Source organism: Prunus dulcis, chromosome 2, assembly GCF_902201215.1.
Source record: "Prunus dulcis chromosome 2, ALMONDv2, whole genome shotgun sequence".
In the NCBI taxonomy this organism is placed as follows: domain Eukaryota; kingdom Viridiplantae; phylum Streptophyta; class Magnoliopsida; order Rosales; family Rosaceae; genus Prunus; species Prunus dulcis.
The window spans coordinates 19,385,131-19,402,564 of NC_047651.1; the positions used below are offsets into that span (position 1 = coordinate 19,385,131).

The 17,434-nt window shown below is 36.9% G+C and overlaps 1 protein-coding gene across 2 annotated transcripts; it reads right to left on the reverse strand.

The window, feature by feature from the left end:
- Positions 1-13,253: 13,253 nt before the first annotated feature.
- On the reverse strand, positions 13,254-15,603 carry LOC117618541 (protein DMR6-LIKE OXYGENASE 2-like). 2 transcript variants are annotated; one of them, XM_034348147.1, is made up of 5 exons: positions 15,281-15,603; positions 14,938-15,185; positions 14,446-14,767; positions 13,870-13,941; positions 13,254-13,615 (listed from the first exon to the last, which is right to left on the reverse strand). In XM_034348147.1, the coding sequence occupies exons 1-5, from the start codon at positions 15,491-15,493 to the stop codon at positions 13,361-13,363; spliced, it is 1,110 nt and encodes a 369-aa protein (XP_034204038.1). In that variant the 5' UTR covers positions 15,494-15,603; the 3' UTR covers positions 13,254-13,360. The 2 variants fall into 2 exon arrangements, with proteins under 2 accessions (XP_034204038.1, XP_034204039.1); XM_034348148.1 differs by lacking the exon at positions 13,870-13,941.
- Positions 15,604-17,434: the final 1,831 nt, after the last annotated feature.

Below are 17,434 nucleotides of genomic sequence, written 5' to 3' on the forward strand. Positions count from 1 at the left end.
TCTTTTTTCCTTGTCAGAGCACTGTCAGAGTATCTCATCGTCTTCCTCTCGTCTTCTTCGTAGTCTCTGAACTTAAACATCGTCTTCCTCTTGCTTTCATTGCACGCAAAAGGTAAGCTTTCATTTTCACTATTTTGGTTGCTGTTTTGCATGCTCATACGTTTTTTGTTTGAAAAATCTTTTTACCTTTTTCTGGCCAAAATCATTTTACTTCTTTCCAAGTTTGATAAAATATACAGACAAAGAGGGAAAGTTTCCAACTTTGAAGACAACTACCTCAACTAAATAAGGCGACGGTAGCTTCTTATTTACGTGGTTAAATATGTAGACCACGACGGTTCGTCAGTCGTTCTAGCGTCGTCTGAAAATTGACAAAGTTGTTTTTAAAATTATAGTCTTTTTTTTTATTTGCTTGTTTAATTGCAGGTTTGATTTCTCTGAACAATGGTTTTTGTTTTTCCCTAATTTGATAAAATATAAAGAAAAAGAAAGTAGGGTTGGTATCTAATATAGACGACAGTATCTTATTGTTTTACGTTGTGTGAATGTTAATACCACGACGTCATATTAAAATACCGTCGTCTATATAAGATTCCAAAACTTTCTTTCTTGGCCTTGTATTTTATCAAATTAGAAAACAAAAACCATGGTTCAGAAAAATCAAATCTGCAATCAAACATTCACAGAGAAAGAAAGAAGGGTTTTGGATCCTTATATAGGCGACGGTATATTACTATTGACGTCGTGTGAACATCAATACCACGACGTTATATAAATATTTCGTCGTTTATAGTTTATTATCACGTCGTCCGGTAAATATCGACGTAATAAGTTATTATTACGTCTTATTTTATATTATTTCGTCGTTGTTTAATTACCTTGGTTTTAAACATTTATTACGTCTGAGATTATTTCATTGCGTCTTTTAAAATCATATCATACGTCGTATTTTATTAATAACCGTCGTTTGTGTTCTTAATCTTTTTCTGAAATATTTTCACTTGCAGTTTTGTCTGTAAAAATGGTTTCTCAACACCAAAGTAAGGACTCTGGCTCCAAGAAAAATGGAGGTAAGGAGCTTGGAATGGTAACTCCTCAAGAGAAGTCTTCGAAGAAGATGAAGTCTTCGAAGAAGATGAAGTTTGCTTCATCATCTGCTGAGGCAGAACCAACCAGCACGACAACAATCTCTGATGATTCAAAGTCTGGTCGAGGTATGAGCACAATGCCTCGTGTTGTGAAGAAAAAACTTCAGAAACTCAGGCCAATTGTTGAGTACAATAAAAGGGGGAAAGGAATTGGCCAAGCACATAGTGAGATGCAGTCCTACATTGGTGTGTTGGCACGCTCCAAAGTTCCACTTGTGGACATGAAATGGGCTCAAATCCCCAAGGATATAAAGGAGCAGATTTGGGAAGCAGTTGACATTGCTTTTGTGGTAGGTCAAGGGGCAAGAACTCTGTGTTAGCTTATGCTGCCAAGAAATGGAAGGATTTCAAGTCTACACTAACGAGGCATTATATCCTTCCATACACCAATGACAGGGAGGAATTAAGCCAACCCCCTGAAACATATAAATTCATAGAGAAAGCACAATGGGATGCCTTTGTAGCTTCAAGGTTATCAAAAGATTTTGAGTCTGTGCATTCTCAACATGCACAGATTAGGGAGAAACTCGAGTACAATCATCGATTGTCTCGAAAAGGATATGCTGGATTGGAGGATCAATTGGAGGAAACCATGCCTGGGGTAGAAATTGATCGATCTACCTTATGGAAGAAAGCTAGACAGGACAAACATGGTAACATCCCGGATCCAAAGGTGGCAGAGAAAGCAAAATTAATTGTAAGCCTACTCACTCTGTTTTAAATTTTTATTAAACTGTGAATAATTCTTATTACGTCTTATGTTATATTTTGTGTCGTGTGAATGATATTACCACGTCGAAACTTTTTAAAAAACGTCGTTAAAGGTCTAAATCAGGAATCACTACTCTGTTTTCTTTAATTATAGCATAAGATGTCGGTGGTTCATTTCGCGTCGTGTGAATGATATTACCACGTCGAAACTTTTTAAAAAACGTCGTTAAAGGTCTAATTAGGAATCACTACCCTGTTTTCTGTAATTATAGAAGACGTCGGTATAACTACCGTCGTGATAAGTTATAATAACGTCGGTTTATATGTTATTGCGTCGTGTGAAATTATATAATACGTCGTTTGTATATAAATAACCGTCGTGTGTTTTTTGTTCTTACTTTTTTTATATATCTTTGTTTTAGGATGAATTGCAAAAACAATTCTCGGAAGGCAAAGTCAGTGTATCTGGCAGCAATGATGTGCTGACCATGGCTTTGGGCCCCGAGCATCCAGGCAGAGTGAGAGGTGTTGGTGCTGGGATTTCCCCAAGGCAATATTTCAATTTACCCAAACCACAGAGGATGAGCTTTGACGACCGTTTAAAGGACAGTTTAAGAGTTCTCCTTCAAGAAGAGAATAAAAAGATGGAAGCTAAGGCAAGGGAAGAGGCTTTAAGGATGGAGGCTAGAACCAAACAATTGGTAGAGGCTGAGAGGGAGCATTTCCTGAGTCAACTTTCCCAATTAATTCCCAATTTTGATCCAAGCATGCTTAAACCAAGAATTAGCCAAAGTCCCAAAAATCCAATGTCCGACAAAGCAAGCTGCTCTGGAGGTGATGTGAGATCCCTACATTTTGAGGATGATACTGCCAAAAATGGGAAACATCAGGAAGAAAAGGTAACATATCTGAACTTTGAATTCTCTGTTTTTTTAAAAACTATTAGGCGTCGTTATTATTAATAAAACCGTCGTTTGAAATACATACCACGACGATTTTAAAAATAAACCGTCGTTTGTATTTCAATACCACGTCGTATTTAGTTTACTTGTTTTACACGCCATTAAACGTCGTTATTTTTAAAACTTTGTGGTTTTTAAACGACGGTGTTAGTCATTCCCGACGTAATATATAAATCCCACGACGTTTACTATTTACCATCGTTTAATAATTTAAGACGTCCATAATTCTTACATACTGTCTTGTGTTTTGTCTTACCACGACGTTTGAATTTAATTTTTTTACTTTCTCTACATTCTTTATTACTTAAAACAGAAAAATGAAGGAAATCAAGATGAAGAGAAGAATGAAGAAAAAAAAAGATGAAGAGAAGGAAGAAGAAAAAAAAGATGAAGAGAAGAAAGAAGAAAAACAAGATGAAAAGGAGAAAGAAGATGAAGAAAAGCATGACGACCAGGTATGTTCACATAACTTTGCCTTTTTTATTTGTTTTTCAAAATTTCAGACGTCGATATTTTTCTTTAAACCGTCGTTTGTTTACAACTTAGACGGCGGAATTTTTTTCTAAGACGTAATAAATTATTCACCACGACGGTTTTTTCACCGTCGTTTAAATTCTTTTCAGACGACGTTTTATTCCTTAAACCGTCGTTTTTATTGAATTACCACGTCATTTTTTTTTATTTCTTTAAACAGGTTATTAAAGTTGTTGATTATTCAAATATGGAGGCGCCATCTTCTTTAAAATCCCTTTGTCGTTATGTGGAAACGACACTCGTGCCTCAGGATAAGACCCTGAACTTTACAATTGATAAGGAGGTGTTTGGTCTAGAACGCGATACCTTCGTCCTGCCTGAAGATATTACACAATTTGCAGGCATGGAAGAAATAGGAGCTACTGTGGTTGCTGTATATATGAGGTTTGTCATTCTAAAATAATACGTCGTTGGTTTATTTATTGCGTCGTCTTAACTAACTAACCACGTCGTTAGTATGTACCGTCGTGATAAATATATTATAACGTCCTTGTCTATTTCAGTACGTCGTGTGAAATTTTATAATACGTCGTTTTGTTATACATAACCGTCGTGTGTTTTTTTGTGCTGACTTGTTTATATTATTTTATATATTTAGGTACTTACATGATCTTTTGAAACAAGCAAATATGTGCAGCATGGTTGGCTTTATCGACCCTGCTACAGTTAGTGCCAACTCTGGGACAATAGCTGACAGATCACGATTGGTAGCATCTCGACTTCAGAAGACTGATGGTGAACAGATTTTCATGATGCCTTACAATCCAGGGTTAGTCTCCTTAACAGGATTTTGTTTTTATGATTTTCAATAAATGACAGCGTATAAACTAACCACGTCGGTGTTTTATTTTATTGAGTCGTTTGAAACTACTAACCACGTCGGTAGTTATTTATCGTCGTGATAAATATATAATGTCGTCGATTGCTACTTTATTTCGTCGTGTGAAATATTATAATACGTCGTTTTTGTAAATAACCGTCGTTTTTATATTAATTTTGTGCAGCCGTCATTGGATCTTGCTGATTGTGAGAGCAAAGAGGGAAACCGTCTATTTTCTGGATCCTCTGCCCGGAAATCGTGTGGTCGATGAAGAGGGCAAAAACATCGTGAACAGTGCTATAAAAATATATAATTCTCACATAGCCAGAGCAGGCCGTAAAGCAGTAATTTGGAAAACTCTGTCAGGCACACCAAAGCAACCCAGCAGTGTCGAATGCGGGTATTATGTGATGCGCTTCATGAGGGACATCATCATGGATCCTTCCTTGGCGTTTGAGAAGAAGGTAAGAAGAAATTACCTTCATACATTTAACGTTGTTTTTTGTATTATCAACGACGGTCATGTAAAATTACCGTCGTTGAATAGATATACTACGTCGGTTATGAAAAATATCGTCGTCTGTGATTGAATTTCTTTTTATTTATAAACCCTAATAGTCATTGTTTATGCAGTATGCCAAGGGAAAACAGGAAGCGCCATACCCCAAGAAGCAATTGATGAAGTCTGGAATGAATGGGCAGAGTTTGTTTGCCTTCACGTGGAATAGGGGAATTATTGAACACTTGATATTTATGTATAATGTACAAATTTTGTCTATAATATATAATGTAAAAATTTGTTGAGGTTTTCTTAAATTAAAAAAAAAAACAAACATACAAATTGCGTAACCGACGTGTAATACTTTTCCAACGACCTAATAAAGTCAAAAACCGTCGTTTTTTGTTGTTTCGTTTTAAACAAATCCGACGTAAAAGGATATTTAGACGACGTTCTTTGAACAATTGAGTCGTTTATGGTTTACAACGTCTTCAATTTCTTAAGGGTTCAGGGTAGTACTTTGTAACGACAGCGGTTAAGTCGTGGAATATATATTTTACGTCGGATAGTTAATGACAGGACCCGACCCAATTTTCACTTTGGAATTCGAGCCACATCCTGTGCGTGTCCGACACCTGGCGAATGTCGGGCACAAAGGACCTTTTTACCCTTCTTACATCAATTTCTCTTTAAATTTTCCTTAGACTTCTGCCGAAAATTCGGCAGAGTCTTCCCTGTATTTTGACCAAACCCAAAATTTTTCACCTGTCAAACAATCTCAAATATTTCACCCAACAGCCAGAATGTTTCCAGTAATCAATTCAATTCCAATCTCCAAATTTTTCAACTGGATATCAGAGCATATTCTCAAGTTCTCAAGGTTTAAAGGATTTTCTACAACTCTACCTTACTTGGTGGTGCGGAAGCTATAACTGGCCCGGTGATGGATTCCGCGTACCTCTATGGCCTGGGGGCGAAAAACAGTTTGAAAATGTGAGTGGACAAAAATAATGTTCTTCAAAACAATTATCATAAACTTAATATCCCCCATTGTAAAAAGAAATTTAGCTAAATAAAATTGAATACGTACTTTCTACGCCAAGCATATTCAACTCAAGGCATTCTATATCAGTCATATTCAAGCTCGAAGTTTCATACAAAACTACTGAAATCAAAGCTTGCATAAAAATGCTGAAATCAAACGTGTATAAAAACTCTGTACTCAAACCTTGCATAACTGAACAAATGTAAAGGTATCCATGCTTGAAAAATCAGAAAAGCTGATATAAAGTAACTGGAAATCATACTTATATAAAAGAAACTCAAAATTCTTCGAAAATACCACCAATTTGTACCCCTGTCATATCCGTCAATTCCCTGGCAGGTCTCGGGCGTCACACAGGCTACCCGAGCCGCAAACTGGCGAAATCAGGGGACTATGATCAGCCTGTCCCGCCGGCAGATTCCTCGATGACACCAAGTCACTCGAGTCGCTCTGGCAGGATGCAGGGGACCGTAGTCAGCCTGATCCGCAATCCTGGCAGGTCTCGGGGACACAGAGTCAGCCGAGCCACAATCCTGGCAGGTCTCGGGACACCAAGTCTGCCGAGCCGCAAATCCTGGCACTCACGGTCCGAGCGTCCCCGAAACTCGTGAGGCAAAGTCGAGTGCACTGACATAAACTGAAATCGGGCTGGATGTCCGTAGACATCGGCCCAACTCTGGGTAATCACCAAAGAAAATGGGTACGAGGTGGGTTTAAAATAAATTCCTTTAGAAAAAAGAAAATCTGATTAATATCTGAAATCTCAAATTGTGCTGCTATTTCAACTGATTCCAATCTCAAACTCTGTTTCTATAACTGGTAAATAAGCAGCACAGATTTATAAAACTATTACTGTAATAATTGTGTTCGGAACCATAATAAAACTTACTCAAGATCAAATAAGGAAATTTACTTAAATAAACTCATTTATAAAAACTCATTTATGTAAAATCACTATAAAATCACTTATAAAATCTTACTTATAGAAATCCTCTGTATAACTCATTCATATAGAATAATTCATGAAAGAAAGTCCACTCACAGATGGTCCGAGCTACTTCGACCCCTCGAAGGTCTCTTTTGCACTCCTGTTGGGCTCCTGGTGCCTGATTACCCCGAGAGATTAAATTAATAAACTGCTGAATAAAACGAATTTCAACTAAAACACCCTGCCCCCGTCTCCTAAAAGTACGTGCCTTTCAATTCAAATTACTCCTATGCCCACATTAGCCTTTTTTCAAACGCTTGGAACAGTTTTGGGAGGTCCGGTACTCAGCTAAGCGATAACCGTCAGATCGGCCGACCCGGGACCCGTGGGGTCCAAGATCTCCGATGGCCAATCTGGACTTCCCTGAAGGTTTCTCATAGGACGGGAACCATGTTATGCGAGTTTGGTCCAAATCGGACGGTCGGATTGGCCAAAATCGCATTACCGCTTAAAACCCTAACCCTAGCCCCAGGGTTCGCGATTCCGGAGTATCCGGGACTCCGATTCGCAACCCGTCGAATCCTACGCGATCCTGAAATCACGTAGACCGACATATCCAAAATTCAGCGCGATCCAACGATCACACGACACTGCACCCACGGATCGCGCGATATAGAAAATCCGTTCGGGGCTCAAACGGACTCCGAATTGAGATCCGCGAAATCCCACGCACTCGTGACGACACGAGGACCCCAAAACTAGCCATAGCCATGCCATCACCCTGGCCCACGGGCCGCCACACGCGCGGGGCAGATCGGGTGTCCAAAGCGATTCGGGTGTGCCGAAAAATCGTGGAACCGAGACTCCAAACTCCTACCCTAGGTAAAACACCCAATTTGGAGTCACTTTTGTTCTTGGACTACCCCCAAAAAGTGACCGGAAATGGTAGTTTTGAAGGTCCGAAGTTTCGGCCAAACTTGAAGTCGAACATTGAACCCCTTAACGCTAAAATCGATCGAAGCCCATATACCCATCAGCTAGAGCACGAAAAATAGGTCAAAAATCATACCTTACTCGATCGATTTGGTGGAGAAACGAGGGAGAATTTTGAGCTGGAAGTTCGGGTGGCATTCGGACGAACCGTCGGCTTCCATGGTGGATTCCGGCCGATACCGACCACGGCAGCGGCGGCGCTGGCTCGGGGATGGTTCGCCGTCGAGTGGTGCTTCATTTGGGACCGGTCCCGGAGATCGGCCCCAAGTGTGGTGGCCGGGGGAACGGTTGGAAGGCGCGGAGGTCGCGGGAGGGTTGCTGCGGGAGGAGAGAGAAAGGGCTGACGGGGGAGAAGAGAGAGAGCTATAAAAATCTGACTTTTTGACCAAATTACCGTTTTGCCCTTCGCGGTTTTTAGACCATATCTCCTTCGTTACGGCTCCGATTCGGGTCTACTCCGTGTCTACGAACTCCTTTCGCCGCGCTCTACGCAATGGCGTAAAAGAAATTCCCAAATTCTTTTTTGATTAAAAAGTCAAATTTTTCCCTATTAAAATATGCGATGGCAATTTGGTCCTTTCGCTAAAAGATATTTTCTTTACTTTTTAGATATTTTCTTTCTTTTTAGATATTTTGTTTTGGGTTCTTACAGTTAAATATCCGCCATGGTTTCTCATTTACAACGTCTACAATTTATTAACACCGACGTGGTTTGTTGTTGTGATAAGAATATTTTATTTTTTTTATATCAAAATATTCAAAATAAATTTAAAATAAATCAGAAAAATGAAAAGTTAACTCCTATGAAGTCATTGATATATTTTCTTCCTCCTAAACCTTGAAAAAATTCATTTTGAATAACAAAAATTTAAAATGACCATCCAAAACAAAATTGTTTTGATGAGTCATAAAATCACTTCTAGTTTTATGATTTAGGGTTTAGAGTCTAGGGTTTAGAGATTAGGGTTGTTATTTATTGGGATTTATTTTTAAAGTATAATTTTTGGGTAGTATAGGGTATATATTAGGCTGTAAAACCATAAACCCTTTTATAAACTTAAAATTTTAAATTATATAATTTAGTTTTAAGGGTTTAGGGTATTAATTTTTAACGACGGTGGTTGAGTCGTGGAATACATATGTTACGTCGTGCAGTAAAATATCCGACATGGTTTCTACTTTAAACGACGTCATTTTAATATGTAAGTCGTCTATTATAATTTACAACGTCTTCAATTTCTTAACCCCGACGTGGTTTGTTATTGTGATAAGAATATTTTATTATTTTTATATCAAAATATTCAAAATAGATTTAAAATAAATCAGAAAAATGCAAAGTCAACTCCTATGAAGTCATTGATATATTTTCTTCCCCTAAACCTTGAAAAAATTCATTTTGAATAACAAAAATTTAAAATGACCATCCAAAACAAAATTGTTTTGATGAGTCATAAAATCACTTCTAGTTTTATGGTTTAGGGTTTAGAGTCTAGGGTTTAGAGATTAGGGTTGTTATTTATTGGGGTTTATTTTTAAAGTATAATTTTTGGGTAGTATAGGGTATATATTAGGCTGTAAAACCATAAACCCTTTTATAAACTTAAAATTTTAAATTATATAATTTAGTTTTAAGGGTTTAGGGTATTAATTTTTAACGACGGTGGTTGAGTCGTGGAATACATATGTTACGTCGTGCAGTAAAATATCCGACATGGTTTCTAATTTAAACAACGTCATTTTAATATGTAAGTCGTCTATTATAATTTACAACGTCTTCAATTTCTTAACCCCGACGTGGTTTTTCAGTCGTCTTTATATCAAAATATTTAAAATAAATTTAAAATTAATCCGAAAAATGAAGCGTCAAAATAAACGGCGTTACGTTCAGTGTTTCCGTCGTGGAATATTACATTTACGTCGGTTCTTGTAGAACTTTCGCCATGGTTTTTCTTTCGACGTTTTAAAGAGCGCGCTCTCTAAAAATTTTCGCGCGACTAAATTTTTTAGATTTGGCTCTTATTCTTATACTTCTAACCCTGAACCCTAAAATTTTCAGATTTCGCGCAACATAACATTTCGCTCTCTCACTTCTGCTCTAATTAAAAGTTGCACTCTCCAGGCTCCGTCGAATCTGTGAGCTCGTCCAACCTGTAAGTACAAACCCTATCTTCCCTTTGTAAATTCATTGAATGATATTAGGTTGTTTTGTTAAAGGGTTTTAGGTATATGCTTTGCGATCTGTTAATAATGTGCTTATAGGTATGGGTTCATGGATTTTCTGTTTAATGGGTTCATGGATTACATTATCTGTTATGTTGCATTGGGAATGGATTTATTGTTTTCAGGCTTGGTTTCATGTATATGTTGGTTTCTTGCTTGGTTTCATATATATGTTAGAAAGATATATTTTAGGTGGATGTATCCGTTTGAAAGATATATGAAAGTGCTGAAGGGGTATGTTCAGAATCGTACTCGTCCCGAAGGTTGCATTGCTGAGCGGTATATAGCTGAAGAAGCGGTAGAGTTTTGTACTCAGCATTTATCTGATGTTAGTACAGTTGGAGTGCCTTCAAGCCAAAAGATGGGAGTTTCAAAGCCATTATCAGGTTGCACAGTGAGCGTAGTTGATCAGGACCTGTTGAATCAAGCACATCTATATGTCTTGGAGAATACGGAGGAAGTCCTACCTTATATCGAGTACGTATGAGTTTTATTCTTTAAGTTTCCATTTTAAATTATTTCTTATGTTTATCTTATATATTTGGGACCGTAATGCTTGAATTTTTCGTGTCATGTAGGCAACATATGATCCACATCAAGACTGCTTATCCAAAATTTAGAAAGAGAACAAAGTGGCTGCAGGATAAGCACAATAGCACTTTCATTCAATGGCTACGCTTCAAGGTATATGTTGTTGAATAACATATTTCTTTTTTAATTTTCTTCTTATTTCTATGTTAGATTGAATTAAGATATGATTAATTTGCAGGTTCAAAGTGAACTTGAGGAAGACAATCATGGCGTATCAGAAAATTTAAGGTGGCTAGCAGTTGGTCCAAACATGGCAGTGCCATTATATAGGAGCTATCTTATTAAAGGTATTAAATTCAATATCAAGGCACAAGATGATGTGTGGACAACTCAAAATAGTGGAGTTTATTTACTTGCACATACCATGCAAGTTGCTAGTGCCAAGGATAAAAACCCAATTCTCTCAAATATGGGTTTCTATGGTGTCATTCAAGAAATTTGGGACCTTGACTACCAAAAGTTTACAATCCCAGTCTTTAGGTGTGATTGGATAGATAGTTCTGGTCTTGTAGTCGACGAACTTGGATTTACCCTTGTAGATTTGAGTAAAATTGGACATAGGAATGACCAATTTGTTTTGGCTTCTCAAGTCAAACAAATATTTTTTGTTGACGACCCGATGCATCGTGGTTGGTCGGTAGTGTTATCAATGCCTAATAGAGAATATAATGATGTTATTGGTGATGAAGTCTTAGGTGATGTGATAATTGAGTGTGAGCCATTTACTAGAGGGATGCCAAATGTTGACACATTTGATGAACTGGTGGGTGAGTTAGGTGGTCAAAATATTCGAGATGGGTGTGAAGATATATGGATTGAATGATGCTTATGTAATTGGCAGTGTATGACATTAATTTTGTAATATATTGTAATGTGATTTCTTCACTTTCATTATACAGGTTTTGGCCACAAAACAATCAGTGCAAAAAATATTGGTTCCAGATTACATCATTATATTCTGCATAAAAAACGACGTCTGTTCAAATAAAACACGACGTTATGGTTAACCATTTATTCAGCATATTTACCGACGCCTTAAAGCAACGTAACAATGAAGAACCACGACGCTATTGTGAAGCAATTATTCAGGATATCACGTCGGGGAAGGATTAAGAACCGCCATGTAATTCAAAATAACACGACTCCAATCCCATAATACCGACGTCTAAAAAACGAGATAAATAATCTGAACGTTAAAAAATACGACGTCATCATACATTTTCCACGTCGCAAGTTCTTTTATAAACGAAGAGGAACGAAATGAATTCCGACGGTAATTCATTATAACCGCCGTCTAATATCAATTAAACGACGTTATTTGTAATACGGCTCTCATCATAATCAACGCCGTCTATATGTTCTGTAATACGGCTCTCATTTATTTGGAACCGACGTTGTTTAGAAGTTCAACGTCGTCTACATTAATAAGTGCGCCGTGAGTAATGAATACATATAAATACAACGTCGACTATATAAATGCCACCGACGTTGTTTCGCATTTCAACGTCAACTATATAAATACATACGTCGTAAATAATGACACTGACAACTATTTCCACGCCATCTTTTTTAGAAAAATCGAAGTGGAAAATTTATTTCACGACGGTTGTTTGTAAATAAGAGACGTAGTAGATTTCAATAACGTCGTCTTCTCATGTATTTAAAGACGCCATATTTTTTCTTGTCGTGAAAATTATATTTAACGGCGTAGTGTTTTAGTTGTCGTCGTTGTATGTCTATCTTGCGGCCTTGTTCTTTTAATATGTGTCATATTTTTCCTTTTTAACGACGGTGATTTGTTTGAGTTGGTCGCCTATTCTCATCCTCGACTATTTTTTAAAACTTTAGCAGACTAAACACGTCTGTTTTTATTTGTTTTCGACGTTGTTTTATTTAACAACGCCTAATATTTATCGTCGTTGTTTGTTTCTGAAAATAGGACGTATAAATTTTGTAATACGACTCTCATATTTTGTAACCGACGTTGTTTCGTTGTTCAACGTCTACTCTATAAATACATACATCGTAAATAATGACACTGACAACTATTTCCACGTCATCTTTTATAGAAAAATCGAAGTGGAAAATTTATTTTACGACGGCTGTTTTTATATAGGCGACGTAGTAGGAATCAATAACGTCGTCTTCTAATGTATTTAAAGACGTCATATTTTTTATTGTCGTGAAAATGATATTTAACGGCGTCTTATTTTAATTTTCGCCGTTGTATGTCTATCTTGCGGCCTTGTTCTGTTAATATGTGTCATATTTTTCCTTTTTAACGACGGTTTTTTTAGAGAGTTGGTCGCCTATTCTCATCCTCGACTGCTTTTTTAGATCTTTTTGCAGTACAAAGACGTCGTTTTGTATTTGTTGATGACGTTGTATATTTTAACAACGACGGTGATTTAGCGTCGTGGTTTATGAGGGAAAAGATGACGGTGGATTCCACGACCATTGAAAAACCGAATACACGACGGTGATTTACCGTCGTCTTTTTGCTTTTTTGTAGTAGTGTCAAGACATACTAAGGTCTCTTTGATGACTTATAGAGAGGATCTTAGTCCCTCTTTTTTTTTTTTTTTTATAGATTACTCATCAAGAGAGATTGTCGACAGCATGACTTAAACTTAAGTTTGGATAACGAAGAAAACAATTCTTACCAATTCAATCAATCCTCGTTGACAATGCCAAGCTCTCTTTAGGGGCTCTATGCACAGCTAGCCTTAAGTTTGTTCTATTTTTTTTCTTTCACATGATATGCCCTATTTTATTTCTTAACAATTTCATAACAAAGACCCAAAGCACTGAAATTGCAGTTATTATTAATTAATACTAGTAATTAGAAGGTTTGAGAGTGTTCAACAACAACAGCATGGGAAGAGATTATTGAGAGCTTAATGAAATGATTAAGCATGAGAGGTAGTCTTAAACAAGTCCAAAGAGGATCGAGTGTTGAGGCCTCTGTCCCAGAATTTCTCATAGAACTCAGCGTAGGTAAACCTCCTGTAAAGGGGAGGATGATGATCATCAACAAGTTGGGGGGCTGGCTCCATCACAGCATCATACGATGGGCAATAGAATGTTGGGATGGAGATCCTTTCCTTGTCGCAATTCACCACTGCTCGATGGAGTACACTCTTATAACGATCATTACTAACAACCTGAACAAAAAATTCACATAAAATTTAGTAAATTTTCTATTGTGTTATTAGTTTAGGGTAACAAAACAGTACACAGTGCTAAGAAAGATTTTTCCCAGTAAGACAAAATAAACTAGAACTTGCCCTGGGTAAACAAAAAAGTAAATGCTGCTAGCTGGTACTATTTCTTTATTCATAGTTGACTACAGCCATGAAAATCAGTGACGGTCCAATGCAAATTGCTGGAACATTTATATATTTTATAGGGAACTTACACGTGAAGAAGCTTCTATGTGGTCCAACCCAAAAATTTGTTGAAATTGATTTAATTCAGGCATCATGAAGACCTACTTAAACACGTAAAATATTGTCAATGGAGTTTAGCCGAGTGAAAAAAGACCTTGACATGTATGTCTGAGATTTCAAATTCGAACTCCCATGACATATTGGTTGTGTGTTTGAAAAAAACTCTCTCCCTTATAATTTAGAGTATCGCTTATACAAAAAAGAAAAGAAAAAACACTTAAGAAGGCTGATGATATTGGTGATGATCTCATCTCATGTAACTGATCAACATCATATGAATTTACGCACTTTAAAGCATTTTTTATCTGCCTGGATCTGGCTGTATTGTATATGCTTATTTTTGTGACTCAGATCTCTGCCACTTCCTGCCCTAAACACTATTTTCGACCCTTCATCGTTTTCATGGCTACCCACACTTGTCAGTCATGCAAGCCAATGGTACATACGCGTCAATTTAACCATCACTGGTTGAGATTGCGTCACGGGTCGAATTCTTTCCCATAAATTATTGAATAGGTTCAATAAATGGGGATGATTTTGCTGACCTGGATTTGATCACCAATGTTGACAATGAACGTATGTGGCATGGGCTTGACTGCAACCCATCTGCCATTGTTGAAGACCTGTAAGCCTGCCACGTCATCTTGAAGGAGAAGGGTGACGACATTAGGATCAGCATGACCAGGTAAGCCATAGGTCAGCTCCGGCTGAGGGCAAGGGGGATAGTAATTGATGGCCATGTGCTGCCCATGCTTCCCCAATGCCCTGTTCATGTAATCCTTTTCTAAGCCTAAGCTTTCTGACATGGCTTCCAGAAGTCTCTCTGCTAATCCTTTGACATTCCTGCAATACTCAGCCACATCTTCCCTGCAAAATTTCAAATCTAATTAGAGAAGGCTCTTAATTTGCCAAATATTTGACATGTTAGGTTTACCTAATCAATATAGATTAACAGTCTCATAACATAATTAACATATTAAGTGTACGTTACATTATCATAAGTATTTGTCGGACAACATAAATTTCGAACGCCCGACCTGAAAGACGGAGGGTTGGAGGGCCATTCATGCATGTAGTCCTCGAGAGGGTAGCAATGGAGTCTCAAGTAATCTCTCCAGCTAGAGACCTCCTCAGTTTTGACATTGAAACTGGTGGACAGTCTTGTGGTCTTCAACGGGTCTTCGGAGAAACACTTGAGCCTTTCACTTTCTGGCAGATGAAAAAACTCCCTTGCTACTTTCAACATGTTGTCGATCACGGCATCTTCAATTGCATGGTTTTGGACCTCAAATATTTTAATTTTACAATGAAATAATTAAATTACATTTTTACCTTAATCAAAAAGAATTTATTAATAATGCGTGCTTAATTATGTGTTACCTGAAAGAAACCATAATTTTGGCAGGCAAGGCCTATCTGGTTGATTATTTCATGGCACCTCGAACCGTCGAAACCGTGGAGATTGATGAGAGGGATAGAGTGATCGGAGGGCTGGACTTGGTCGAGACTTGGACGATCATGTACAGGCCGGACATAGTTGGAGGGAACACAAGTCACACCAGAGGCAAGATCGGATAATAATTTGGCAGCCATTGTTGTAACAACACAAATTTTCAAAGTTTTCAAGGATCCCTGCTGCTGCTTGCGGTTTGATCTCCAAATATTTCTTTAAGTTGGGTATGGTGGCCCTGTGCGGGAGGAAAGGTAATAAGGTGGTCAGTGAATATCTTCAAACGAAAAAAAAAATAAAGAAAATAAAGAAAAAGACAAGAGAAATAAGTGAAGGGGTGGAATTACAGGATCCTCTTGTGTGTTTTGTCTACTTTGAGATATAATGTTACATGTATCATATTTACTGATCGAATCCGTTATTAATTCAAAATCCGATAGATGTAAGATGTCATAAGATTTCAAATTAATGGTACAAAGTATAGTTTTATTCTTTAATATTATTGCATTCTCATTGGCTCGCCAAATCTGAATATTGTATTTTATATGTAACCTTAGGCATGAATGAATGAACAAGTTTGGCAATGTTTCTATACAAAATTAGAATAAGTATTTAATATTGCTAAACAATCTAGAAAGAGAACATTTCAATGATCTTTTTAGGTAATTTGTTAGTTTAGTTTCAATTGCTATAGAATCTAGTAAGAGGATATTTCAACGAGTTTACAAGTAATTTAATACTTTAGTTTCTGTTTCTGTTTCTTTGAGCCTATCCTATCTCTTTTAGAGTTATTCTATAATTGTGGAAAATTCATGAGCTATCCTTTAATTATTTATTCATAGCTCTTATTTTAAAGTTATTAATTCGCAATTTGTAAAATCTAAATGAATAATGCTACTCTTATCATCTTTGTGTACCACATTTTCATACCACATTGTGTGGCAGATGAGATGAATAACTACATCAATTAAAATTAATTTTACATTATCGTTTCTTTTATGATTTATTGACACTTGTTAATTGATGTAGATGTCCACTTCATCTGCCACATAAGGTGGTATGAGAATGTGGTATACAAATGTCGTAAGAGTAGTATTACTCTTTGTAAATCTCGCATCTTGGGTGCACTTCATTATCCAACTCATTGTAATTAACGAATCTCCACTTGCAAAAATAATCTTTAAATGGCGACTCAGAAAATGAATGATTATGAGTAATCAAAACAGAATGGTATTATCCTAAAATCAAAGGTTTTAAAAATATATATATATATATATATCTTTTTGGTATGTCTCAACTTCATGTTTTTTTTATTTGACCATAAAAACATCCTGTTTTTCAACACTTAACACTCCTCCCCCTATTCTACAATTCGACCACATAAGTACGCTCTCACTTTTTGACCCAAATTATTTTAGAAGCATCTAAAAATAGTAAAAGAAAATTCAATTCAGCTGCTTCAAATAATCCATGGCATCAGTTAGGGATGGCAGAAATTCTCGCGGGGGCGGGTCCCTGACTCTAATGGGGAGAGATTTCGGGGCAAAACGGGTATTGGGTACGGGGATTCCCGAACTTGAAAAATCCCTGACAGATATGGGGCGGGGATGGTATTGGAGTCCCTGTCCCCGAACCCAGCCTGAATATATATATGTTTATATTTAAATAAATATATATATAATTATAATATTTATGTTTAACCCTAAGTTAACCCTAAGTTAACCTCCCTCTCCTAATTTTTCCTAATCTTTTCTAGTCTCCAACCGCACCTCTCTCTCTCTCTCTCTCTCTCTCTCTCTCTCTCTCTCTCTGCTCCTATTCTTCCTAATCTTCTCTGTATCTCTAGTCTCAAGTCTCTCTGTATTTAAATTGTATCTCAAGTTTTGATTATAAGTCCACCGTAATCTTTTTTCTCTATAATATATATATATATATAAATGCATGAAAAAAATTAATGAATAGATGGAAATAGATGCAATTAAAAATAGCATTACTCAAAATACTCATAATATTATTGATAACTTGCAGAATGCAAAACACTTACAAAATCTTTGTTTCAGCACTTAGTTCTTCAGAGCATTAAT